This window comes from Amblyomma americanum, chromosome 6 (genome assembly GCF_052857255.1).
Source record: "Amblyomma americanum isolate KBUSLIRL-KWMA chromosome 6, ASM5285725v1, whole genome shotgun sequence".
In the NCBI taxonomy this organism is placed as follows: domain Eukaryota; kingdom Metazoa; phylum Arthropoda; class Arachnida; order Ixodida; family Ixodidae; genus Amblyomma; species Amblyomma americanum.
Window position 1 is genome coordinate 50,850,308 of NC_135502.1, and position 27,533 is coordinate 50,877,840.

General features: G+C 43.6%; 1 protein-coding gene across 1 annotated transcript in view; it reads right to left on the reverse strand.

Moving 5' to 3' along the window:
• The window catches only part of LOC144136785 (ATP-binding cassette sub-family G member 4-like), a 34,390-nt gene extending 7,662 nt beyond the window's left edge, over window positions 1-26,728 (reverse strand). The window contains exons 1-10 of the mRNA XM_077669408.1: window positions 26,088-26,728; window positions 13,680-13,802; window positions 11,602-11,719; window positions 11,116-11,302; window positions 8,305-8,450; window positions 7,015-7,138; window positions 6,341-6,455; window positions 5,366-5,502; window positions 2,871-2,972; window positions 2,220-2,388 (exon numbers count right to left, since the gene is read on the reverse strand). Coding sequence (XP_077525534.1) covers window positions 2,220-2,388; window positions 2,871-2,972; window positions 5,366-5,502; window positions 6,341-6,455; window positions 7,015-7,138; window positions 8,305-8,450; window positions 11,116-11,302; window positions 11,602-11,719; window positions 13,680-13,802; window positions 26,088-26,196 — 1,330 coding nt within the window. The 5' untranslated portion in view covers window positions 26,197-26,728. The remainder of the gene's footprint in view (window positions 1-2,219; window positions 2,389-2,870; window positions 2,973-5,365; window positions 5,503-6,340; window positions 6,456-7,014; window positions 7,139-8,304; window positions 8,451-11,115; window positions 11,303-11,601; window positions 11,720-13,679; window positions 13,803-26,087) is intronic.
• Window positions 26,729-27,533: the final 805 nt, after the last annotated feature.

Consider the following 27,533-nt stretch of genomic DNA (forward strand, 5'->3'; position numbering starts at 1 on the left):
AGTTTCTTGAACTGCCGCATCTCTGATAAAAACCAAAAACTGCCAATGAGGTTAAGGCATTCAACGCTGCTGCCTAACACTAAGCGCCTTTGGGCCTGCGTGGTGTCACATATTTAAGTTCTAAGGACCCATCCAACACGTTCTTCTCCGCATGAACGGAAAGACGTTCTTCCCTAGACATGCAATATGTAACCCTAGAGTGGACGACAGCTAACTGTAGCTGTTTAGTCCTCACCGGATCAGGTTATATTTTTCTACTTATTGCCGCGTGAACGTCTCGAGTGATATTTTAGTGATAATCGAAACTTTTGGCTGTAGTTGTATCTACAGCGCGATGCAACGCTTTGCAAAGTACAAGGAAATAGCAGTGTAATGCGTCTTTATAATGCACAAAAGGATGCAATCCACATGCGTGTGCAGTGGTTTGTTTAAGCCAGCAACTAGAAGACATTTATCAGTATGCACTAGCGATCCGTCTCAATTTGCTGCGAATTATCGCTTAATCACATTTTTCAGCAATTTGTCCAATATTTTACATCTATATGCTGTTTTCGACTCATTCTACGTAAGATGAAGATGTACACAACAGTGTACGAGATTTTTACGAGCTTTTATTTCTACGCTAAACTCGGGGTCGCTTTTAAGTTGGTACTGTGCGAGTAATGCGTATCTGGCGTCGTAACTATATTCATAGCATGTCAGGGGCCGCCCCAAGCTAATGGCCGCGTGGTAAGTTTCAGTCGTCATGATGCAGCAAGAAAGGAGGAACTAGTTATCTCCTTGTTCACTCAAATGATGGGAAAAGCTTCAAAGTTCATCCCTTATTCTTTTTCCCTCTCTTGAGAAGTTCAGTTTGCTATAACTGCTAACCATCATCATCATCGTCGTCATCGTCAGCCTGACTACACCCACTGCAGGGCAAAGGCCTCTCCCATATCTCTCCAATTAACCCTGCCCTTTGCCAGCTGCGCCCACCCTATGCCTGTAAGCTTCCTAATCTCATCTGCCCACCTAACCTTCTGTCACCCCCTGCTACGCTTGCCTTCTCTTGGAATCCACTCCGTTACCCTTTAAGACCAGCGGTCATCTTGCCTTCGCATTACATTCCCTGCCCAAGCCCATTTCTCCATATTGATTTCGACTAGGATATCATTAACCCGCGTTTCTTCCCTCACCGACTTTGCCCGCTTCCGGTCTTTTACACCTTACACCCAACATTTTTCTTTCCATGGCTCGCTGCGTTGTCCTTAACTTAAGCTGAATTCGTTTTGTTAGCCTCCACGTTTCTGCCCCGTAGGTGAGTACCGGTAAGATACAGCTGTTGTACACGTTTCTCTTGAGGAATATTGGTAAACTGCTATTCATGATCTGAGAGAACCTGCCAAATGCGATCCACCCCAATCTTATCCTTCTAGTTATTTCCCTCTCGTGACCCGGATCAGCTGTCACTACCTGCCCTTTTACCACTTCCAGCACCTCGCTGCCAATTGTGAACTGCTGTTTTCTGGCTAGACTGCTGAACATTACTTTGGCTTTCTGCATGTTAACTTTAAAACCCACCGTAGTCGTCGTTTTCTAAAAAACAAGTAATCCGTGTTGCTTTTGTTCCGCCTTACTCTATACCTGCTGCACAAACTGTGGGCAGAAAAACTGCTGACTGTACCATAGTTTGCGCTTGAATGCAAGCTTGTAACTAGCCTCTACAGTCACCACATTTTAAATAGAAAACATCTGAAAAAGTTTCAATTTATTTTCATCATCATAATCATCATGGTCAACCTGACTGTGCACGCTGCAGAACAAAGGCACCTCTCATATAACTTCAAATAAACCTGTTCTGTGCCAGCCTCGGCTATCTTAACCATGAAAACTTCTGAAACTCATCCGCCCATTTAATTTTCTGCCGCCGTCTGTAACGCTTGACTTCTCTTGGAATCCACTCTGTTGCCCTTAACTACTATTGGTTATCTTGCCTTGGCATTGCATGCCCTGCTCAAGTTCATTTCTTGATTTTGACTAGGATATCATTAACACGCGTTTGTTTCCTGACTCTGCTCTCTGCCTGTCATTAACGTCACACCTATCATATTCATTTCCATTGCTCATTGCGTTGTCCTCAATTTAAGTTGAACCCTTTTCGTTAGCCTCCACGTTTCTGGCCCATAGATGCGACTCATCCCAGCTGCTTAATTTTGCATTTTTAAATCATCGGTACTCACAGATGAGGACGGACGGCAAGATGGTCTGGAAGATGCAGACGCAGCACAGTGAAAAGAACATTGTTATGTTCTGAGTCACCATGCTCGCCTTCCTGCCAACGTCATAGAAGAGCATCAGCATCAGTATTCCGAAGGCAATGTACGCCAGCAACCGAAGAGACGTTGCCACCTGCACCGTCGCGTCACCGTATTGAGACACTCTACAACAATGAAAATTTTTTAAACTAGCGCCAGCAGTAACTGCCCCAAACATTTGTTTGAGCCAGTTTCGGGCTCTTGAGAACATTAGGTAATATATCTTTAGGCTTTCCTGTTTATTGGCACATATAGCAAAAAATGCCGATATTTAAGTGTATTGCTCTGGCAATGGATCCCCATGCGAGGCCGGCATATTGTCAGTCGGAATATTTAGTAGTACGCTCCAAACAATTAAGAACTTTAGTAAGGTGATACTCCTTTCCAGACACCAGCTTCGAACTCATCGCTGCACTATCCGACTACAGATCGGCCAATGAAAACCACTTTGTTAGGGCTGTCATAGAAAGCTACAGATTGTCTTTTTCTTCGTATAAACCAGCTCGACCATTTTTATCATTACCACTCATAGACGTGCGCTGAATAAAAGATTTCTGAAGTGTGAAAGGATCAAACCTGGTTCCGCAAAACCGTGAGCCAACACCTCTTCAGGAGCACTTGAAACTGATGGAACTGGTTCACTTCGAAGGTATACCTCCGGTTTGCCTCCGCTTTCAGCTGTCAGGATAAAAGACAGAACATTTATGTCACGAAATGTGTGTCATTCAGCAACAGAAGTGTGTAAGTAAAGGCAAGATAGCAGGACAGACAACGAAGCAACTATTTTGTGGCATTTGTCTCTTGTTCCTCCTCATAACCTAGATAACTGTTGTTCTCGAGGGTCGGCCAAGAAACCATAATTCTCATACTTCCATGAGGTCGTTGGTGGAGGCTTAATTTTCATTGGCTGGACCACAATCTCCGCAAATAACAAGGTCCGAATTATGCAATGGAGACCTTTAGGCACCCAAGAAGAAATATTTGTGAAGGTAGTTCCGTGTTGTAGCTGCATAAAGTTTGGGTGACGAAGTGAAATATATTTGCACAATGTTTCTTGAATTACTCTCTCTTGTACATCTGCAACAAACGGTCAAGTTCATTCTGGATTGTTTTCAGCGTATTGTAATCGTCACAAAACTTGCCTGTTCTTTTAGATTTTTTGGTCCCTTAGTGATGCTCAAGGAGTCGACGACACGCTCACGTGTGTGACAATAAGCAATATGACCGATTGAGATGCTTTCTGGAGTGTGAAAAATTGCCAACTCTGGCAGTCAGCCAACCTAATTGTGTCAATACGAGGAAATGCTGCGTCTTTTAAGAAAAACAACCCCTAAACGATGATGATGATGATAATGCGGTTTAATTTGTCCATGGCGCTACGACACAAGGTATTTTCGTTTCACGAGGTGGGGTCTAAGACCCATTCTCAAGCATTTCATCCCAAAATAAGCCGAGCACCAGGCCAGGGAAAAGCTTGTACCTATTGTATCACCGGTGGGTACCAGGCAGTACTGAGGATTGAACCCCACGCTTCTGCATGCGAGGCGGATGCTCAAACTACTAGGCCAATATGTCTAGCCCTACCATTTCACACGCACAAACAATAGGAAAAAAAACAAGTTATCCATGCAGAGAATGTTTGCACACAGTATAGGAATCGTTCCAGAATATTTAATGTTTTTTCGAGACGCAGACAAAATACCAACTAGTTTGCATGCAAGGCAAGACACACATTGAAGTTAAATAAATATAGTTCAACTCAAGTCTAGCTAATAAGTGACAAGCTTACTTAGAGATTTTGTTGACCATTGTAGCAGAACTTCTGCCAAAGATAGAGGCCAGGCGTGCAAAGAATGCAGTGTATAAAGAAACTTTTTCCGTGTGCAGCAAGTTGGCAGGAGTTCCTAAGCACATGCAGTGTTTTTCTTCTTCTGTGCACAGGAACATACTGCACTGTCAGCTTGAAGCTCTGAGTGAAAGCAGTATAGTGGCGCCGTGAATGTATAACCGTCTCAGCAAAGCGACTAACGCTGATAAGAACTTCAAGCCAAGTAGCCACTGTTCGCGTCTTCGGCGATATCTTATTTTTAGTAAAAAAAAAAAACAATGAATACTCAGGAAGAGAGCACATATATTTTGTGTAATTACTACACCATCGCGCCTCGACTCTGTTCTGTAACCTCCTTTGGGCTGCGGAATAGTCAAGGCGCCCATCGTTCAGTGAGGCAGTTATGGGGCCCACAGCTATTTTTATTATTTTTTTACTGATAAAAAACACGTCTACTCCCTGTTGCCTCGAATTCCTTTCTCGCGCGACATGTCCGACACCACATTTCTTTTCGGCATCGTGAAAGAACATAAACAACAACAACACTACAGGAATGTACAGCAATGGGTAACGTTAGAAACTCACATCAGCACCATGCAAATGTGCTCGCAGGTTGTACTTTAGCTATCACAATACGGATACAGAGCCTGCATCGGCAATATGGACTGTTCTCTAGGCAGAACATGCCTCTGTTAAAACGTAAAAGCACTTGAGAGTACCGCTCACAGTACCGTCACAGTCACAGTGCTGTTTGGTTACGCGGTGGTGCTCCTTCTCTGCCGAGCACCAAACTATGACCAAATTTCCTTTCTCATATCCGTCTCTGCCGTTATTTTCGTGCTCTGCATTGAAATATAAAATTAAAATGAGAACAAGAAGAGAATGGAGAGCTTACGGCATTTTTCGAGCCACTCATGACATCAAAATCGATTATTTTTTGCGAATGCGATATTCAGAAATATTTGCTTATTTATCAATGCTTTTGTACTCAAGCAGACGGCCGTATGCCATGTGGCCTGGAATCACTTCAAGTGTTTTTAAAAAAATAATTAATGGTAGGAAACTGACTATTTTGGTACGACCACTAGGTGCAAAACCACGACCGTAGCTCTTCAAAAGTAAGCTAATCGTCTACCGATTGCAGCCCGTTGTAGGCCTAAACTAATGTCAACTAACCCGACGAGTTCTGCTTTGCAAGAAAGAGCGTTACATGGTAGCTATAAGTAAGCACCGGGTGAGATACCTCGTTGCTCATAATCATCCCTCCGTATTTCGTCCGTGTCCCTTGGATGAAGCCGCTGTTTTGCGGCTCGGGCACCTCGAATTCATGGCCGAGGCTATCACAGCAGTCGCCGTAGTCACCAGACGCCACTTCACAAACTGCGACAAGAAAGACGTCACAAGTGACTCTGACGAACAGGTTATGCAGAGGCCAACCACACTTTCCTTGGATGTTTTCTTTTTCTTTTCGAGGAAAGGGATGTAGTGAAGCAGTAACTACGTTTTAGTTGCCTCTTGAACTCCATACGTTTAGAACTATATATGATCAATGGACAGTCTCTGTTTCCGTGTCAAGCAGTGTGATGCGAACTGAACTGTGCTGCCTCCCCCCCCCCCCCGCCGGGACTGATTTTACCTTAGCTGTGTGATATCTTTATAAAAACTGCCCCATCTTGCAACACTGTTCACTAGTATGCAGAAATAGTATCTGATAGTGTCTAATATCTTGTGTTCCCTAATTACAAGATGGATGCCCTAGGCGCGAAATTAGGCCCCACGAGAATTCCCAAATTTCGAGAACAAAACAAATGGAAGGAAACTATACGCAAGAGTGCTTCACCAAGTTAAATGCGGACAATTAGCTTTTCGTATGCAGGCTACAAACTTGCAGAACAGTTAATAGCCCGGAGTGCTACATTCTGCTCATTCGGTTTAAACGGCACGCAAGTTTAAATAAATCAAAAACGCAATAAATAAAAACTGCTTATTTCCTTGCTCTGTATATTGATGCTTGAAAGAGTAATGAAAGTTCAGTAAAAAAAAAGCTGTAGCGGCAATTTCTACCACGAGCTACTAGTTTACTTCCGAATATCTCAGTACTGACATTGTCCTCGTAACGTTACTTTAAGGATAGTACTCGCCAGTCAGAGAGACGCCAATCATCAGCCAAACGTTATGGTAACTTTGCTTTTCTTTGTTCCTAGTGTGTGCAACTTACTGTAATCGGCAGGATTATGGAACTGTGGACAATGTAGGTTATGCCGAGCCAAGAATCCCAGGAGGTCCTCCACTCTGCCGTTGTAAATGCAACGTCCGTCGGCCACCATGTACAGCTGCACACAACAAGGCTAGTTCAGCGATGAGGTTCAGCATTTCTACATAAATCAGTCTTGCTCTACTGTTCATTTCTCTGCCAAGCGGTGCAACCTTGTCAGCCTTTGATTAAAACCTCGTAATTAGACACCTCAAAGCTCCCCCCAGAGTAGCCTTTACACTGCTAACGCCAGTTTATGTAAAGTTGTCACTGTAAGTCTTTACAGTCTTACTGAAGTCACAGTCGCAAAAAACCGCCAGGAGCAACTAAGGAGGGGAGAGTAATATCGTTTTTTTTTTCGGCACCCCGCTGCTTCTCACTACGACTGGCGATAATTCTACATTATCATCTCTGAATAAGAAGACGTCTCGTGCTGATAAACATCACTGAGGCATTCTAGGCCGTAAGCTCAAAAACCATCTGTTGCACTTAGGCTCCGAAAGAAAAAAAACATCAAAAAGACAGACTAAGCAGAGAATACAGGGATAATCGGTGCGTGCATATTTACGATAAAAGCCTCACCATTAGCAAAGTTAATGTGGAGAATAAGGTGCGACAGCACACATTGCTCATCTCACCATGTCGAAGTAGGAAAATATTTTGGCGCTCGGCGCGTGTATGGAGCAGATGACCGTATGTCCCATGGACGCCATCTTCTTCAGGATCTGCACGCACATCAGGCTGGTCACATTGTCCAGCCCACTGCGCAAAAGATAATGGGACCTGTAGTTGCGCTTTCGGGAAAGGGACGCAAATGAACGTCGCCTCATACACAACAATTGTGGACAAAAGCATTTTTGAGCGAGAAACTTTCATAAACGCAATTTTTTATATAATGCAAGATTTCACTATAACAATCAATATATCCACATATCCCCCGACGGTACTCTCGTATTTTTTTATTCCCGTTTTTGCTCTCTTCAAAAGCGTTCCCCATTCGTTTTCTATGGCAGCCTTAACTGCTCAATGAAATTGATTGAAGACTTTAAAAGAAATATTTTGCTACATATCAGAAGAATGGACCATTACCTTCAATATTTCCGTAAAAGTATCTTACAATTTTCCCATTTTCAAAATTTCTGTCCGAAATTGTTGGACATGTTAAAATCCCTTGCCCTTTTAATATAAGCATTTTTTTAAATAAGCCAAATATGAACATGATAGTTACCAAAGTCACTCCCGAATTAGCGCCGTGAGCGTACGAAAAAAATGCGAGTCATTAAGGAACCCATCGTACTACCGATTACAAATTGCATATTCTAAAATTGTATAATAATCAGGACGTGGCCAGTGCTTTTGTCAAAAGCGTTCCCCGTTCGTTTTCTATGGGTGTCAACTATTTGATCGATGGAAAGACTTTTAAAGAAACAGTTTGCTACATATCAGAAGATTCAAACATTACCTTCAGTATTTCCGTAAAAGTACCTTACATTTTCGTGATTTTCAAAATTTTAACCCGGAATTGTTGGACATTCCTTGCACATTTAATATAACCAATGTTGTTTTCATATAAGCCACATAGGGACATGAGAGTTACCGAAGTCACTCCCACATTAGCGCACCGCGCATATAGAAAAATGCGACTCATTAAGGAACAGTTACAATTGCATATTCAAAAATTGTGCAATAATCCGGAGATGGCTACTGTTGTTTGCTTCATTTAAACACTCTACCCAAATTTACACACATTTACCCTCCTGGGAGCAGCCGTATTGTCACTAAGGCGTGGCAGTAGTGTTTCGGCTGAACATGCACGCCACTGCCCAAAATGCAAGTAAGGTTAGTCAAGCTGTAAACAGCGAAAATGTACTTGCATCGGTATTAAATTTTTCCTAAGCATCGAAGTGGCGGGTTTTCCGACCGCCTACCTGGTGGGCTCATCCAGGAACAGCACAGGTGGGTTGTTGACGAGCTCCTGGGCGATGGCCAGTCGCTTCCGCTGGCCGCCCGACAGGTTCTCGGTTCGCGTATTCCGGCAGACTTGTAAACCCCATTCTTCAATTGACTGCTCTACCTAGAGTGACAGGTGCATGCAAGGAGGTGCATTTAAATATGTATAAACAATTAACAATCACAACTGCACCATTTTACTACAAACCAGCTCGAAATTTCACGACGAAGTGTGGTAATAGGTATTTCCGCATGGAGCCTTGTTGTTAAAGACAGCGATATTCAAGTCGCACCAACACACGATGTGATGAGAAGGGGCGACAAATGGCTAGTTTCCTAAAGGTAACGCGTGAAAAATTGAGGATACTTTGTCATATCTGGACATAAATCTTTTCCCTGCAGCTGTTGCTTAGACCTACGGTATTTAAATCCCTGTCAATAGAATCAATATACCGGGTGTTTAAGCGAACACTTTCAAAAATTTTCGACAATAGGCTTTTTGGGGTAAAATCATGGCTTTTGTGACATAGTATTACCAGTGTTGGCGGGCACCAGAAAACTGGTGAATCGTCTTAAGTACTAAGCTATTCAACTAATTTTTAATTATTAACTTTTTTAACTAGTCGATTTAGGCGCCTAGTTGGAATTAGAGGTTTGTAGCCGGTCGTTTTTAATAGCCACATCAGTTTTTTAGAATTTCGAAAATGCGATTACTCTCGCCGCTGTGGCTCGACAAAATTTGAGTGCATCATGCGAAAATACATGCGCTTTCGAAAGTATGCAGACAAAGCAACCCCTCCAGTGCACGTAAGTAGTAGAAAAAGCCAAATTTTGTCGAGCCACAGCGGCGAGTGTAATCGCATTTTCGAAATTCTAAAAACTGATATGGCTATTACTAACTGCCGGCTACAAATCTCTAATTGCAAATAGGCGCCTAAATGTATAATAGTTAAAAGTTAATAATTAAAAATTAGTTAACCACCTCACTACTAAAGACGATTCACCGGTTTTCTGGTGTCCGCCAACATTGGTAATACTATGCCGAAAAAGCCATATATTTACCACAAAAAGCCTATTTTTGAATACTTCGGAAATTGTTCACTGAACACCAGGCATAAAGCACTTGGAAATTGGAAAATGGTTTTGGGGGAAGGAAATGGCGCAGCATCTGTCACACAACGGCGGACACCTGAGCCGCGCCGTAAGGGAAGGGATAAAGGTGGGACTAAGACAAGAAAGGAAGAAAGAGGTGCCGTAGTGGAGGGCCCCGGAATAATTTCGACCACCTGGGGATCTTTAACGTGCACTGACATCGCACAGCCCACGGGCGCCTTAGCGTTTCGACTTCATCGAAACGCGGCCGCCGCGGTCGGGTTCGAACCCGGGAACTCCGGATCAGTAGCCGAGCGCCCTAACCACTGAGCCACCGCGGCGGGTATACACGCAGTGTGTTCAAAATTAGATTTTGCTGATTAAAAAAAAATGTAAAGCGCCGTACGCTAATGCCGCTTTTGCACGTTGGTAATGCGGCCAGGCAGACACAAATTGGAATAAATATTGTGCCCATAAATTCTGTAATTAACTAAAATTCAATAATTAGCTTTTTTATTGGCTGAAGTTTTTTTTCCTTTATTTGTTTCTTAGAACAAGTAAGTTAATACTGAGAACTTGGAGGCAGTTGCTTTCGAGGGCTATTCCATTTTGTACAATTTTAGTAACGCGCCTGTGTCCTGAGATGCGCACGTCTAAAATTTCGTCCCAGTTCGTCTAATTACGCATGCGAGACAGCGGCTCTCGGCGTGAGGCACCTCCCTCGTGTGACGCAGCTGTTGCGTATGGCACGCCGCCTTGCAAGAGTGTGCAGCGAGCGGCATCCCGCCTTTCTACCGGCTGCAGAAGCGATCGCTTAAAGAAATAGCTCTCCCTTATCGCCGTCCCAAGAGTTAATTGGTTTCGATCGCCGAAAAGGAAAACGGTGGCCCAGAACGAAAAGTCATCCGCGTCGCCGCTAGCTACGCACTCTTGCAAGGCGGCGTGCCATACGCAACTGCTGCGTCACACGAGGGAGGTGCTTCACGCCGAGAGCCGCTGTCTCGCATGCGTAATTAGACGAACTGGGACGATATTTTAGACGTGCCCATCACAGGAAACAGGCGCGTTACTAAAATTGTACAAAATGAAAAAGCCCTCGAAAGCAACTGCCTCCAAGTTCTCAGTGTTAAAATGCACGCTGACTTCAGCCAATAGAAAGTTAATTAATGAATTTTTGTTAATTACTGAATTTACGTGGAAAATTATTACCCCAATTTGTGTCCGCCTGGCCGAATTACCAATGTGAAAATGTGGCATTAGCATACGGCGTTTCACATTTTTTTAAATCGGTAAAGTCTAATTGTTAACACGCTGTATCAATCACAATCACTTAGAATGCATTTGGCGCCCATAAACCGAGTCCTTGTCGCCGAGCTGAGCTGCGCGTTCAGAGGCCCAAAAGCATTTCACAAACATAAGCACGAATACGAATCAGATCGCAAAGCCTTTATTCTCTACATGCAGAAACCATATCAAGTATCATGTACCAAGGACCATACAGTATGCTCATGCGCCGACTTTATGACAGTGTCTCTACATCGTCCCGATAATTCTGGAACTGGCTCAAGGTAATCAGCCAAATCAGTCTTTCGTTCATGTGAGTAGCAGCCACTGCACATTTGTTCAGCTATCCGTGCCGGACGAGCAGATATATACTGCACAAATTCTGCGCGATAATCCAGGTAAACCAGGCTTACCTTTTTCGATTTGTCTTGTGCATCGATGTTGGGCATACGCAGTTCTACGCTCATTGATATGGCTTCGTGTACTGTGAGCACTGGTAGCAGCTGGTCTTCCTGCATGACGTAGCAGCTCTGCTTGTTGAACAACGCCTGGTCGCGCACGAAGCCGTTGATCTGCACCTCTCCCTTGTAGCCCTTGTCGCTGTGGAAGGAAAGAAACCGCAGTTCAATGGCACCAACCAATGATCAAATCGCAGTTTGAGTGACAACAGTAAAAAAAAAACTAAAAAATAAACACACTGAAACCATTGCCCCGAATCGAACACACAGCACCCTTATTGAACATTTTTCTTCTCTTTCTGAGTGGCAGAGAGACAGAAACATAACAGAAGAGCAAGGAGGTTAACTAGGCAACGCCGTGTATGCTACCCTACACTTGGGAAGGGGAACAAAAGGAGCACAAAACTACAATTAATTTTTAAGACAAATCTCCTGACTTACTAGAATCCAGCAAGAAGGTTCAGCAGCGTTGTCTTTCCGGCTCCCGAAGGGCCCATAACAGCCGTCAGAGTCGCAGAACGAGCTTCACCGCTCATGTTGTGCACAAGGTTCTTGCTGGCTGTGAAAAGAAATGAAAATAACAAGAGCACGCAGAATCCCAGACATAAAGCACGTCGAATCATCTTTCTAGCTTGGCCTTTTAGTCGGCAGCGCTTACTATATATAAAAATGTAACGCGACGGTAATACAAAGTAAATAACTATAGACGACACCAACTTTTTTCTTACGTGCTTTCATCTTTCAAATCATGCGTTGGACATTAATATAAATGGATTACCGCGTGATATTCGCATACGACTGCCACATAATCTATAACTGAGTTTCCACTTGACGCTGTTTCAGTTTCGGGTTCAACAACCTAACGATGGCTGCCACGTGTAGTTGACCGTTATGTCACGTGAGGCACAAAAAAAAAAGACAGTATAATTGCTGATACGTCGTTTGTTGTCATTTTAGCTCTTGAATCGGGCTGTTTTAAGCGTTGCAGTATCAGCGTTTATATTGCAGGTTTTTCTTGCATCACGTGATCTAATCGTCAACTACACGCCACATCCACCGTTCGGTTGATGAAACCTAAACCGATAGAGCATGAGACAAGAAGACCAATTATGAACTTTTTAGCGGTTGTGTGCGAGTAACACGCGTTTATCCATGTATTCTGATACCTAACGCATCATTCGAATGAAGAAAACATGCAAATAAAATTAGATGTCTGTAGTCCTTTAACTTTACGTTTCCCAACTCACTCATCTGATTGTGCTGTGATTCCGTTCTTTTACCGCATGCAGGCATATTTCGAAAAACCACGTTGCGATATGTTCCACTTTTTGCATACCAAACATCTTCAAGGTTTGCTAAAAAAGCCATATTAAGGTATCGGCTTCTCGGTGTTGTATCCTGTTTATAGTGTGCGGTTCTGCGGGCAAAGTTTCCTACTTAAGCTAGTCATTCGAAGCTTCTGTCTGCCCAAGTAGCCAGTTCCCGAAGGCAGAGTCAGCCTCGCCAATATTCCGAAAACGTTCTTTGCAGTAAACTTTGACTACAAATTCAACGTTGACTACTACTTCTGTCCCTCATGACTACAGTTGAACCTACAGTTTTACGAGGAGCACAGAACTAAATGTAATGGGCTTTGAAAGCCTCAGTAAATCACCGAATTGAAACTGATGTATGCACCTACCAGTTGTGTAAATATTGTTTTAAAGCAGATGTTTCTGGTGTTTACTTGACCGAATAAGCGGAGGTGCAATTCGTACAACCTAGCCGATTTGATTTCGGACACACTGCTTGCACATTCGCCCAAAGTTGACAAAGAAGGAGGCTCGTAGCAGTTCTTGCAGGAAATTATTGAAAACTCGAATTGCCTAGATGTGATGACACGTGCGATTCGTTCAGGCACTATCTGTCCCTTATTGCATATCTGCATGCAAACGCCGTGCGGAATATTATTTAAAAAATTATCAGCGGCCCGGCTCAGTGCAATTGAAAAGTTCTAAGGAGGCCTATTTCTGTTTGTGACCATCTTGGACAGACTTTTTATTGCGGAAGCATTTCTTGCCTCATGAGTGGCGCCCCAGGAAGCTGTGGACAGGCGCTGTGGACGGACGTTGTGGACAGAAGTGCAGTCGTAGCTCCATCATGCGTAACCCACTAAAACCCCCCTCGCAATGTACGGTTCTGGTCCAGCAGATGGCTGATGCTTATAAGGGAGGAAGGACGCGCAGTAAGAGAAATGGTTTCGCATTACTGCACCTAAGCAGGCTTAAGGGCACCCCTCTAATTTTTTATCTCAATTGTATTATTCTTTTATGGCTGATTGCGCGCTTTAAACGACTTGAAAGCCATCAGCAGTGTCATGATCTATCTCCCCGGCTTATAAGCGTACGCACTGTATTTTATTAAGACGAAGTTCCAGAGGCGTACAGAGGGCACTAGCTTCCACCGCTTTTCATCCAGGCGGTTCACTGTACTTGATAAGAGGGATGAAATCTCCAAAGCGTTCAGCAGTGGGCACATACCTCTGCCACTCTTGACCTTGTAAGTGAGGTTTCTCCAGCCGAGGTTGATCCCCTCGAATTTCCGGTACCCATTCTGGCGGCCGTTGCAGGTGCTTACGATGTAGCCTGGTAGTTCCGTTGCCGCTGCGAAGTGTCGGGTAACGCAGTGAAATGGTATTATTAAAATATTTTTCGATAAAAGATAGCGCACAAACAAATTATTAAGCGAAGCGATGTTTCACTGCAAGCCATGTGGGCATAGTCCTAATACCAGTACAGTCAAGCGGTGATGGAAGTAGTGGTGGCTACCCACAGGTTTCTGCTCCTTTGCGTTGCTGAAAAAGTTGAAAGGTTGTTCAAGGAGCTTACAAGGCCCCAAAGTCTTGTTCTTCTTTTGTATACAACGTTTCCCGGAATTTTAAGAACCACCAGATCTGATTCTGAGTGAGTTTGCCTTTGCGCTGTCACGATGATGTTCTGGAATGAAAATATTGCAAGTAACGTGGACAAGGAAAATTTTCCTAATTTAATCCGTGGTCTTTATTTTGCCCTAACTTTTTACATTCAGTTTTTATTGCTTATCATTGTTTAATTAAATTTATTATTATTCTGTACTCATTTATAATACAAGCTTATGAGTAGAACATCACCTTTGCGTGAATAAGCACCTCCGCAGATTCAAAAAATGCAGCCATCTCTCTTGCCTTACTCTCTCTTCTCTCTTGTCCAAGCCGAAAGACCGCTCGAATCTTTAAAGACGGCAACAAATGATCACCACCTAATTATTGTCCAGTATTTCTAACAACCGTCCTTTCAGAAATCCCGGAGCATGAAATATTTACTCATGCCTACGATCACTGCAACGAATTCCTTCATTACAAAACGGCTTTCGGAGGGGGCTAGTATGCGAAACTTAACTACGTCCATTAAGTCACGACATATATCTTAACATCAACTTTACTACCCAAAGACATAAACATTTCTCGAAAAAGCATTTGACGTAAAAACATAAATGTTATATTTTTCGAAAAATATTTCACATTTATTTGTGTTTTCAATTGTAGACTCATCGTTTCCTTGGTGAGAGAAATGTCACCAGAAATAGTGCACCCTCTTACCTTTGCTCCGTTATCTCTGGCACTTTGCTCATCCAACATGCATCAAAGACGTACTCCACTGAGTCAGTAACAACTGCACTCTGTACGCTAATTGGCAACAACAAATTACGCTGCAAAAACCGTTGAGCAATTGAAAAGTGGTGGACAAAATGTGGATCAAGTGCATTGCAGTTTAATCTCCCGGAGCGACGCATGGGTTATAAGAGAAACTGTAGTGGCGGGCCCCTGGTTAATTTACACCAATCGGGGCTCTTTAACGCGCACTGACATCGTATAACACGCAAGTGTTTTTGATGTAAGGAATGGAAAATGTCTTTAATGGTATACTAGTGCGAGCTGTTTTCGTCTCATAGACGTGTCAGTCACGATGATGTTCGTAGAGTGTAAATATTGCAAATAATTTGGACAGCGAAACTTTTATACACACTCTCCGAATGCCTTTATATCTGAAAATTTTATACCCACTCTCTTGCACCTTATAAGTGTCAAGACTGTAAGCCCACGCTACTTGAAAATGTTTATGGCTCGCAGATGTTAACCACTTCTTTTTCCGGCGTGAGCTGATTCCTTCGGTACTTGGCACAGTAACATTCACTGCCTAGAGTCCACACACAGCTTACATTATTCATATGCACATCGCTAATCGGTTAAACTTTGGAGTACGCAGCAGCTGCTTGGGACTCGCATCCCAATTATTTTGTCCAAAATTTAGAAGTCGCAAAGCCGCGCAGTTAGACGCGCCCTCACCGACTACTCGTCGTCACGAGTGTCACTCAACTGAACAAAACTTCCGCTCTTATCTATACTCGCTCATCGCCGTAAAACTGCTAGTCTAGGCTGCTCCACAGATACTTTTACACGTTATCGCTCAGCGTTTGCATCTCGAAACCTTCGCATCTCTCTTTTTCTTGTAAAAGCACCATACAACTTTAATACCCTCACACAAATACTCGCCATTTCGTGCACTTATTCTTTGTTCGGACAGGTGGACAGCTTGAAAGGACACTGCGACTGCATTAGACATATCGCAATTTCGTAATTGTTAAGAAAAAACTTATAGCGATGAAAACATGTTAGCCTACATCTTTTAGGGTTGTGTTACAGATTTTATCTCATCGTTATTCCATGTTTTGCCGTTGGACCTTTTTGCTCATATTAGTCAGTGCTCTATGATTTAGTATTTCCTTTAAGTGTACATAATTTTTGGCTTTAGTTATTTTTAACTTCACTTTCTGCTGATCTTATTTTTATTGCTTGGTATACGGCAGTTAGTATTGATTTCAATTCGTATCACTGACAAATTTCCATAACAAGTTTCAGTTCAGTTTATAGTTTGGTTTATATGGGTTTAACGTCCCAAAGCGCTTAGGCTATGAGAGACGCCGTAGTGAAGGGCTCCGGAAATTTCGGAGATTTGATAAGGTTTCGTGCAAGTCTTGTTCCGAGAAACTTTCCATGCATCCAACTCCCCACGTAATGTCTTACTTGTTGGGAGGAGTACCTACTTGAAACGTGGGTTAAATGTTAATAGACGTGCCGCTTGAACCATTTCCTCACTCTGTCCTTACAGCCTTACTGAAAACGAAATACTATTCGAGTTGCCCGCTTCCAGATATCTCCATTCTACCTCATCTCTTATCTCTGCAAGCGAAGAACCACACAGGTATAGAAATGTTGTTCAAGGCAGTAAAATAAGAGGAAATTGACACAAAGGGCAGGGTGGAAGAAAATTTCCTTTCAGGCTTCTGCGCCAAGCAGTCTTGAAAAAACAGCGACGTGCAACTCCGGTTAGGATGTGACTCTCGCGTCCTCGGCGCAGGATGCGATGAGATCACCTTTCATTGCCCTGTAATTCCAAGCCCTTTCCTTTTCCTACAGAGCACAGAACGAAGTGAGGTATAGCTATAAAGGAGAAGAAATGTTAGCGGACAATAGGTACTTCGGTGGGTCTCTCACCGGACAATCCGGATTCCTATATTAATCATTAATGAAAAGACTAGCGCATAAAACTGGGACGCAGACAGAGAAGAAGACAGGACGAGCGCTAATACCGCATACCTCTCTCCTCCGGTAGATGCTATGTGGGGCAGTCTGGCCGCTGCCTACACGAACGACTACGAGAGCACCGCACGCTGGTAGATTCATTGGCGGGGGGCGGCCATTTGGCCAAGTATTGTAAGCAGTGCGTGTGCGTGCCGGCGTTTGATGCCACGTGTGTACCTGGTAGGGGAGGCACAAGGTTGGGGCGTGAGATTTGTGAGGCTTATCACATTAACAGGGAAGGAGATAACTGTGTAAGCACAACATCACTTGCCTTGTCCAAAAAAGAAAAAAAAATGTACCTAAGGAATAGTTTACCCCATTTTGATTAGAATGTGCTTGTACTATCTCAGCCCAGTGTGCGCATGCACCACTCAAAATGCATTTATGTACCTTTTTTCTCGCAGTAAAATCTCAGTTGATGTTTAGCGCTCGTCCTGTCTTCTCTGTCTGCGTCTCAGTTTTATGCGCTAGTCTTTTAATTAATGATGACATACCAACTAGCCCAGCTTTCCGCATTGATTCCTATATTGCCTGGACACAGGATCCATATCATCGTTCACTACTTGATTTCATTAAATCAGCCCACCTTTTCTCATTTATTTAAGCATCCTGCTCATCTTTCATTTCATAACATTTATGTCCTGAGGCAATAAACATCGCTTGAAAAAAAAAAAACAACTTCGAAGTCCGAAGGCAGCACGCGCCTCTGAGCCGAAGCGTTGCTCCTTCCGTTCCTAACGACATCCTCCCTATTTGCGTCACCAGCAGTGCTATTATTAGTGACGACCGCTGTTGCCGCGTCGAAGTTATCGCCAATGCTCTGCATCCTTCCGTTTTGCTCTTTCCGACGCCGTTCCTCACTTCTACGAAGGCCGCGCTTCAAGGCTATGACGTCTGAACAGATAGTGAAAAAAGCGGGGTGAAAGCGAGATCACCTTAGGGTGCGCTCTTGAAACCAGTGCCGTTGAGACTCAACTATTTTGCAAAGATTTATTCCGCGAATTCGAGATATAAAGACGCGTGGATAAAGAGAGATAAAACATTTATTATTTCATTGAGGTGTTCTACGAGTCAGGCAGGCGGACTCCTCAGTTCAGGACTCCGGTGGCTTGGGCGGATGCCTGGACCAGTCTGATGATGCGACACTGGCCTTCCAGACCATTGCTGGTCAGGGCTGCCTCCCACTGCTCGTTTGACATCTGTAATGTTTTTAGATGAGGTGGTTTTTGCGGACAATTCCAGGAAATGTGAAACAGCGTAGGCTTATCGCCGCACCATGGACAGTAGGGGCGGTATTTGGAACGGTGAATGAAGCTGTACAAGTACAGGTTAGGGAAGGTATTCGTTTGTATTCGCCTCCAAAATGTGGCTTCTTCTGTGGTGAGTTTAATATGGGGAGGGGGATATATTCTACGATCTAATCTAAGCATCTCCAGCCGTTCCCCATAGTTTGATGGTAGAGGGGTGAGGTACGGGCAAGGATCCGCTCGGTGTGTTAGCTCACGAGGGTAACTTTCACCGGTTCATTTTACCCTCCTCGTACATGTGTAGGCTCCAGTTGTTATTTGAAGTTTGTCCCTGTGTTTCTCTTCAATACCTTACGAGAACACCGAAAACCATATCACATTGCGTAAACGCTGCGAGCTCAGTTGCATTATATTCGCGCGTGTCCCTAAATAGGTCGTGTCGCGAAAATTTTGACCCTTTTTTTTCTCTTGCACTAAATGATTAATATTGAACTGGAACTATCTGCCCGCCAATGCTTTCAGAACTGAAAAAGTTACTTCAATCAATGCAGGAGTTTCTTGGGATGTGAGTCTCTTAATCTGCTCTGACATTTTGTTTTGCTTGTTCTGCTGCGCTTGCTTCATTCCTGTGATTCAGTGCAGTGCCAAGTGCACTTTTATTAGCCCGTGTATACCAGTTCTTTCGTGCGTACTTCACTCCTTCTTAGGCCATATTTTGGCCTGCAGTATCTGATGAATAAAAATTAATAGACAAAATAAGAACTTGCGAGACAAAGGCGTCTCTTGTGGTAGTTCTTGCTTACGTTGAGTTTCTGTTTCTTTTGTGAAATTTCTTGCTCAGATTTGTCCTAGAATGGGATACCTTCCGCACCAACATTATTATCTTCGCATCGCTTATTTCTCTGTGTTGTAGTTTGTAGCCTCACTGGCATTCGTAACTAGGTGGCAGGGCAATAAAAACGGCCCTTAGGTCAACGATGCACTAGTACTCCGTTCTTTCACTTACCGTCTTTTTTTTTTAGCTGAAAAGCATTTCCGTTATTTCTGTTCGACTGAAAATTACGTCATAAAAAGCGATAATTGCGTGTACAAGCACAACAGTGGTCTTACACTGTGCGGCTTTCTTAAAGCGGGGAAAAAATTATCAGGCCGTCGCCACATCTATAATTTTGCGACCCTTTTCACGCAACAAAGTGGACATCGTCGCAGGCCGCGTTACCAAAACAAGGGCACGCTGTTTTGAGTTTCAGTGCCCCATGACGGGCACAAAAGGAAGTTAACTAATTGCGTTACATCACCTTATTCCCAAGCGATCACATACAGTCGCTTTGCGGCGGTACGATTGGCATCGTGGAGTATACACCTCGTGAATACTGATGCCTCTGCACTTTCGTAACCGTTGGGCAATTATTTCCACTTTATAATAGCGCTTCGCGGTGCCAAAACGTTTATGGTATTGGCGCCTCTAAGCAAGTAGCTATCCACCATCCATGTTCCGGAAGGACACGCTAATGAGGCAGCCCAAGGACGTGTTGGCTGCTGTCGCAATGCAGAGCAGCCGTTGCATGTTTACTACGCCGGGATGGTACAAACTGTGGCATTTCTGTAGTGGCTCATGGGAAACGCTAACCTTAACACACTTCATAATGCTGGACAGTTTGTCACAGTATTAATGCGACGAATTGTGCTTGTTGGTGTGCACTTCAAGAAACTGACAGCATCGCCAAAACAGGACGAAGGACGTTTACGAAACAAAGACGGGCGCTGATGACGCTGTTGAGAGTTCAGCTCCAGTCCTCGTCTAATCTACATCCTATGCCCATTTTTTTTTACTTGCTGTTATTCTCATGATGTCACAGTATTAGCTCTCCTACTGGCGGACTAAGCCAGAAAAATTTCTCTGAATCCCCCTATACGAAGCTCGGAATCAACGCGTAGACAATGGGTGCATGTTTAGTACGGATTTTGTTGTTTGTATTTCTCACAATTCATCGCCGGTTTCTCGGGGTGACCAGGTATACCGCTACCTGCCCGTTAGTCTCCGTGAAAGTGGAATGTCTCCCGGAGAAGTGATTAGCACAAAATCTCAATTAATCAGTTAAGCAGGACCGTACTGCCATTTGTGAGCATTACACAAGACTTTGAAGGTGGTCTTGTAAAATTGCCGAAAGCCCAAACTGTTCAAGACCGGGATTTATAATCAAATTAGATAGAGGGGGAAAAAATGACCTGAGTGCCTGCGATACTTTTGCATGCGCTCCTACCGCTGCCACTACACTGAAGCAGCAAGCTATGAAACCAACTCAAAGCTGCTAGGGGCTGGTGCCGTAGTGACATGACAGATGCATAAAAGAAAAAATCAAGAGCGGAGGTTTGAAGGAAGCTCACAAATTTAAGGAGGACATTTTGAATGAATTAGCCATTGTACATGATGTAACGGCTAGGCGGCTTTCTCTGCCACACTCAAAAATTTTTTCACAACAATTTTCAGACTTCAACCGCATAAACTATGAAACCACAGCCGACTTCAAGTTTCTCATGTTCTATAAAAAATAATCTTGTGCTGAGCAGAATAGAAATGACAAAATATCAAACTAACAGATGCTATGGCCAAACAGCATTCGTTTGTGATATATCATATAGCTTGTAGACCTCTTCCTGTTACTCAATGATAATTAACAAAATGTGCTGAAGACGTCTGGACCTCAGCCAAATGCTCATTAATTGTCCAATAACATAATGTAACAGCAGCAACCTTGGCGCGATTAAGGGAAATGTCCAGTTTTTTAGTGGAGTAAATTTTTTTCCCGAATATGTTACCCTGCTTAACGAAAGCAACCCCTCCCGATTCTCAAAGAATTTTGGGTAAAAAAAGTGCGTTCATAATGCGAGTAAATACGGTGTACAAAGCAGTAGCTCCAGGAAAGGGAACCACTACGCAGTTCACGGAATGAACAGGTAATGATCAATACAATTGCTTATTAACGCTCATAATTAGGATACAAAGGTCAAGAATGGTGGCACAGAAACCAAAGCTCGCTTGTTAAAAATTTTTGAGCATCAACGGAATCGAAGGCATATTTTAAGCAAAGAAAGCTGCCTGCAATGAGCTTAATATTTTTGCAGCAAATTATTGTTTACGGCTCACGTTACGACACCGAGTGATGTCAGCACCTGAGAAAAAAACGCGTGGTGCGTTCGGCGCACCACATCACATTTATTAAGAAATTTATAAAAATGCATAACGAGCAGGCCTTAAAAATAATTTAACTGCTGAGTCTGCAGCGTTGTGACTGGTGAGCCCCATCTTGAATTAAGGAATAACTTTAGCACTAAACAAATGTTAGGGATGATAACAAAGATTTGAGGTATGTTTAAGTCAGTCCTGAGACATCAATATCTTCAAAAATTAGATAAACCGTAATCCTGCCTACCATACTGCTTCACATATATTTTCGTTGCTGTTTTACTCCACGCTTGACCTCAACTACACAGGTTTAAAAAATATGTAAGCTGCAAAATGGACTGCGCCCGGAAAGTTGGTAATGGCGTCCTCTAGGGATAGCAGGTAGGGCCAGGTCAGTTTTTATAAAAACAGGCATTTAATTTTCCCACGGTGTCGTTGTTCTTGGTGTGACGAAGGTTAGTTCGTTCGCGACGTTCTCCTGTAACTTCTTTTGTCACTTCCAGCGTCCGTAAAGATATCAATAAGCAGTTATTCATAAGTTTATTATCGCTTTAGTAGCTTCTAGTTAGACACAAGAGTTGGGCAGCAGTATTAGGCATGTGGAATTGTGCGTCGTGCAACAAGCGCTCGGCACACGCTCGTCGCGGCGCGACCTCGCAGGCCGGCGACTATCTGGAATCAACAAAGACTGCCGAGGGGTGCGGGGGGTCGTTCTCTTGGCCGAAGGGTCCTAGCGATAGGCCAACGCTGTGCCAACGACGCTTGATCGAACGATTGGTTTGCCTTGATTCAAGCGAGCTTCCACTCGGGCAAGGACGGGGTCGAAAAATATCCACCGTCTATACTGAGGGCGAAAATATCTGCGCAGCGTCACTTCGGCAGGATAAGTCATAAAAACAAAAGTCTTGATGGTGTCGATGGTCTTGATGATAGACAGTAAAGGTAGACTACCATGTATTTTGTGAAGGACTTTCCCTGGCGTCCCGAAGTATTACACCAAAGGCGCAAAGATACATTTATATGTGTGTGTGTATGTGTTTATATAGAGCAGCAGATTGGACAGCCGTCGCCGTAGCTGAGTTGGTAGAGTACCGGACACGATATTCGGAAGTCGTGGGTTCGGATCCCACCGGCGACATGATTTTTTTTCTGCTTTATAAGTAATTTTCTTTAAATGACATATCAATTTAAGTATCGTTCTCCCATTGATCAGTGCTACAAATAAAAAAAAGAAACATCCCCCTACGCACCTTGGTCTCGGTGACTATATATATATATATATATATATATATATATATATATATATATATATATATATATATATATATATATATATATATATATATATATATATATATATATATATATATATATATTGGTGCGAAAGCACTAATTAACGGGGTCAAATGCAACCAAGAATCATGTATGAGGCCTCGGAGTAACTCGGGTAACCTCGGGTTAATTAGGAGGTGCGTCGCGCCAGCTGTAGCCAATGGAAGGAGGGCGTCGCGCCAGCTGCAGCAGAGTGGAGAGAGGGTGTGAAGATGAACAGCGAGAAACGCGGTTGCCTGCACATGCAGAAGCCAGAAAGAGGAGGTGAAGAATGAAGGCTTTTTTTCGCACGTCAAATAGGTATAACTGCGTTAAAACCCTACCATTTTCTTTTAGCTGTTGTTCAATGGTGGCCATCAAGGAAAAGCACAATATCATAGCGTTTTCTAACATGAACCTTGGTTCTAAAAATCAAAGTACAAACAAGGAATACATGTATAGAATCGAGGAGATAATTGAAATCAGAAATGCTCTTTATTACATGCCCTTTAAAATGCTCTATTCGTCGTGGCAGCCGTGTCGGCACGAAGGTCCACGGCTTTCACGGTAGACTAGGCGAATTTTGGTTTGTTCATAGCCGGCTACCATCAAGTATCGTGCTCAGTTCTTGGTAGAATAATTCCGCGAGCTTTGGGGCGAGAAATAAAGAAAATTGAGGCAACAGCACTAACCCCATTCCAAGACTTTTCGCGCGTTGCCAACAATAATTTCTAAATAAGCTTGCCTTGAACGCGGCCTGTATAGTTTCTGTTGCTCTATTTCTGCATAAATTACATGTATCGGTGCTTTAACGCTCCCATGGAAAGAAAAGATTGACGAGGGGCATCGAGCCAAGTACGTCCTACCCTTCCCGGAGCCCTTCACTACGGCGTCTCTCATAGCCTGAGTCGTTTTGGGACGTTAAACCTCCATAAACCAAACCAATCACCCGACACACAAATATAAAAGCGCCTGGAAAGGTAACAAACTCGCTCACCTCGAGACCATTACGGCGTCCTGGCAAGCGCTTGTAGGATTTAATCGATTAGTAAGAAGTATTTCACAGTTGCCAGGACGCACGCAAATAACTGCGAGTCATTTTTGTACCTTTTTGAACTGAGTATGGGTGAGTATGAGTATGTGTGAGAGTGGGTTACAGCATTTGACGTGGCAACACAGGCTCGCGGCTACAAATGAGATCTTCCGCTTGGTGATTGCAAAAAGATAAGCACCAAATAAATTGATCGAGCCCAGAAGGCGCCGTGCGTAGCAACACTACTAAAAACTATCATTTTACAGTGAATTAGCCCTTGAACGATCTTTGGCAAAGTCTTTAATATAACTTTCTGCCGGGCTAATTGGTCACTCAGTTTTTTGAAAACTGGCTGTAGCGCTATTAGTGAGATCACAGAGAGAAGACGGCAGAGCTTTCTTCTATGCTGTGTGGGGATGTCTCTGTGGTCTTCCTAATAGCGCTACACCCAGCTTTTAAAGAATTTGGCAGAATCCACAGCGGAAATTCTACCGTACGTAATGCAAATAACTTCAGCCGAAAAAAATTTTCACACGCAGCAACTATCACTTCAGCGAACAATCAAGAAAGAACTAATGGAGTGAAGATGAAGAATTTCGAGAGGCTTACAGCTGTTTTCGCCCGCGAAACTCCAAACGTGCAACTGCGTAGCTACACGGCTTGTGGAACTTCGAAGCATCACACTTCCCTTCCAGAACAGCGGAGTGTGACATCTGCCTGAGACCGTTCTAGCTACGCTTCTGGCTCGGTACAGCTATACATGGCCTGAGCAGTAGCAAGGAATATTAGCTAGCGTACCGGCCTTAACAGCAGTCACGGCTGCTTTCAGGTAGTAAAATCTTTACTTACAGCAGTGGAAGAGCTTTCGCTTTTGTAGCGGCATAGAGTTTTTGTTTTTTTTAATTGCACATTAAATGCCAAACTCCAGCACATAATTACCTCAGGTTATTAAAGCTGCCACGTAATTAGCTGCAGAGTTTTTAGTACTGAAAACTACATTGCCTCTAGAAACTATTTCTGGGCTGATATTTGCTCCTCTTCATCAGAATAAAGTTCGGGATACTCATTTAGATTTCCTTGAAGATCCCCTTGAAATCGTTCAACTATTATGCGCTGCTAGTTTCCGCAAAACTTGTTATATTAAGAGTTACGAAAACTGAAACAGGGAGTTCTGGACCGGCTTGAGAATTGTTCAGGCAATAAACCTTGTTTTCAGTGCCCCTGCACCCGTATGTACGAGTAACTTTGACGACAGTCCGAGGCCACAAAGGAAAACTCGAGACAAAGCACTTTAGAGAGTGCCTGGTAGAAGCTGTTGTTGTTGTTGTTATTAGCCTATCAACAGATGGCACATACCGACACTGGGGGATCGGCCAAGAATCGGGTAACTATTCACCTGTATTCAGGTAATTAAAAGGAAAAGCACGCGGGAAAGCAACACCGGAGGATTCTTCCTCATGAACAGAAAAGGATGAAAGTTTTGATTACAAAATTAATAATAATAATAATAATAATAATAATAATAATAATAATAATAATAATAATAATAATAATAATAATAATAATAATAATAATAATAATAATAATGAGAGGGACTGGAAAGATTTATGACGTCAAAATGTACTAACTGAGAGGAAAGAAAATTTGTAACCCTTAACATTGCAGTCGGTGAGATTGTAGTAAGAAATTTAGAACAGCGGTGCAAACAGATCTGTGGCTGACGCCAAATATGGTGGCACCAAATCATAGCAAGAGCGGGCTGCTTAAACTAAGACCAAGGGGCCGCAAAGGCTCCTCCAGCAACATTCTTCTGAAGAGGTGTATCGGCTACAATAGAGGAAAAAATGCTCAATGGATTCAGGCTCACGGCAAAATGCACAAAGGGGAGAAAGCGCCAAACCCGACCTGTGTAAATAGAAATTTACAGGAGGTATACGGCACCGCAGCCTCGTCAGAGATACTTCAAGCTGGTAGAAGCGCAAACAAGTTTGAATTACGCCTGTCTTTTTTTCTTCCAATGTCCTTCCTTTGCAAATTTGTGATACTCAGTAAACTTATATTTCGCTATTCGACATGAAATCTATTTTACAGGATCCTATTCTCGGTCCCTGTGCAATACCGGCAGTTTAAAATGCAGATTTACAACGGCGAGAAAAGCCGCTTAACATAAAGACAAACCAGAGAGATAATCCCTTCGAGATAAACGGCGGTAACGTAGCAACCCTGGCTACTTCTGGTTGCCCCATCTTCTGTGCCGTGCGTGCGTACCACCTGTATTAGAAATATGCATTCGTCGTTCCCGAGACTGTCTCCTCAATTGCGGAAAATCAAAACTGCAGTCAAATAAGTGCTAAGCTGATTAAATACGCAACATATGCGTAGCCACAATCCATTTTATCTCTTTTTTTTTTCTCGACAGCATGCATTAAAAATAGCTGGCGCCTATTGGAGTCGATTTCAGTACGGAAGAATAATTATTATAACGCTTACCTTCATCGATGCCCTTGACTGGCATATCCAGGGCCAGGTTGTCGAAGCCGTTCATCTTGAAGCCGTTTTCTAGCTTTCGCGCTTTGATGAGAACTGCATCGGTATCCATCCTCTCTTCTAGAATATGAACTCCGGACGTTCACAGACAAAATAAAATGCACCAAGTACAAGTTTCAGCGCCACGAGTCCTTTGTCCACTAAGCGCGGCCCCAAGTTCCGCTTTGCGTTCACGCAGATACTTTTCGGCAATTCTTCTCGGCGCTAAGGAAGTGGCAAAACATCTGGCACCAGCAAGTGTCTCGAAAACGGATAAAAGCAGGTAGAATTATTGGCTGTAGCTTACAGTGATCCTTCAACTTTTTTTTTTTTAATAAATTCAGAAATAATGCTGGTGAATGCGAGTTTGCTCTATAGACAACGCATGGTGGAGGAACTCTTGCAGGTGTCCGCACTCGTCTCCAGGAGAACTTCCTCGCAGCATGAGATTCCTCTTTCGTTGTCACTCCTTCAGGCTCGCGAAGATCTAACGCGCACGCGCGACAGATCCGCTTCGGAGAAGCTCTGCCACCAGATATCCGTGAGCCGAGAGCCCCCTGGCTTACGACCGGCAACAACCCCAGACTGCTGCGCCAACGAGTGCCCTTCCCTCTTCCGCAGGTTGTCTCGGCCCGGCTCATTGGGAGAGAAAGAGAAGGCCGAGAGAGTGGACGTCCGTGGAACTCAAGAGAAAGGGAAAGCTTCGCAGCCATGCTGCTATCACGGTGCGCCACAACCCGTTCCTCCTGGGGAGCAATACCCCGTCGCTTTCGTTGTCGCCGAAGGCCGGGCTATTTCGCCGTGCCTCTTCGCCCTTGCACGATATTTCACTCTCTCTTGCCCGCTCACGTATACGAGTCACGATCTCGACGAGCGGGGAGAAAGTGAAGGGACTCACCGCGCTCAAATTTCTGTCCCCACTGTTTCTCGAAGCAGAGGCAGCGTGGCAAGAGACAATGTCTGGGCTGCATAGGAGAAATGGCTGGTAGTCGCCAATCGAATATACAGTTTACAGCTTGCTTAACCGTCGCGGACTGTAGTTTTAAAGCGGCTTTGGTAAGGTCACTATCCTTGGTTTATCACTTTCTGGGTCTTCCTGGGGCACAGGGCTCGATGAGAAAGCGCGATGAGTGTATTTTCTGCGATTGCAACTGCTATTGTATGAGAAAGTGCAAGTGTGTTCTCTATGTTTACAACGGGCACTGTATGAGAAAGTGCAACTGCATTTTCCACGATTGCCACAGGTGTTGTACTACACCACATTACTGGTCCATGTTCACACAATGCTATACTCTTTTGCTCAAATAATGGCTCCGAGCACATTGATTTGATTCTTGTGTTTCCTCCATTCATATCGACTTGATCACTGTTGCTCGAGGGGTATCAAAGATTGAAATACATGATATTAAT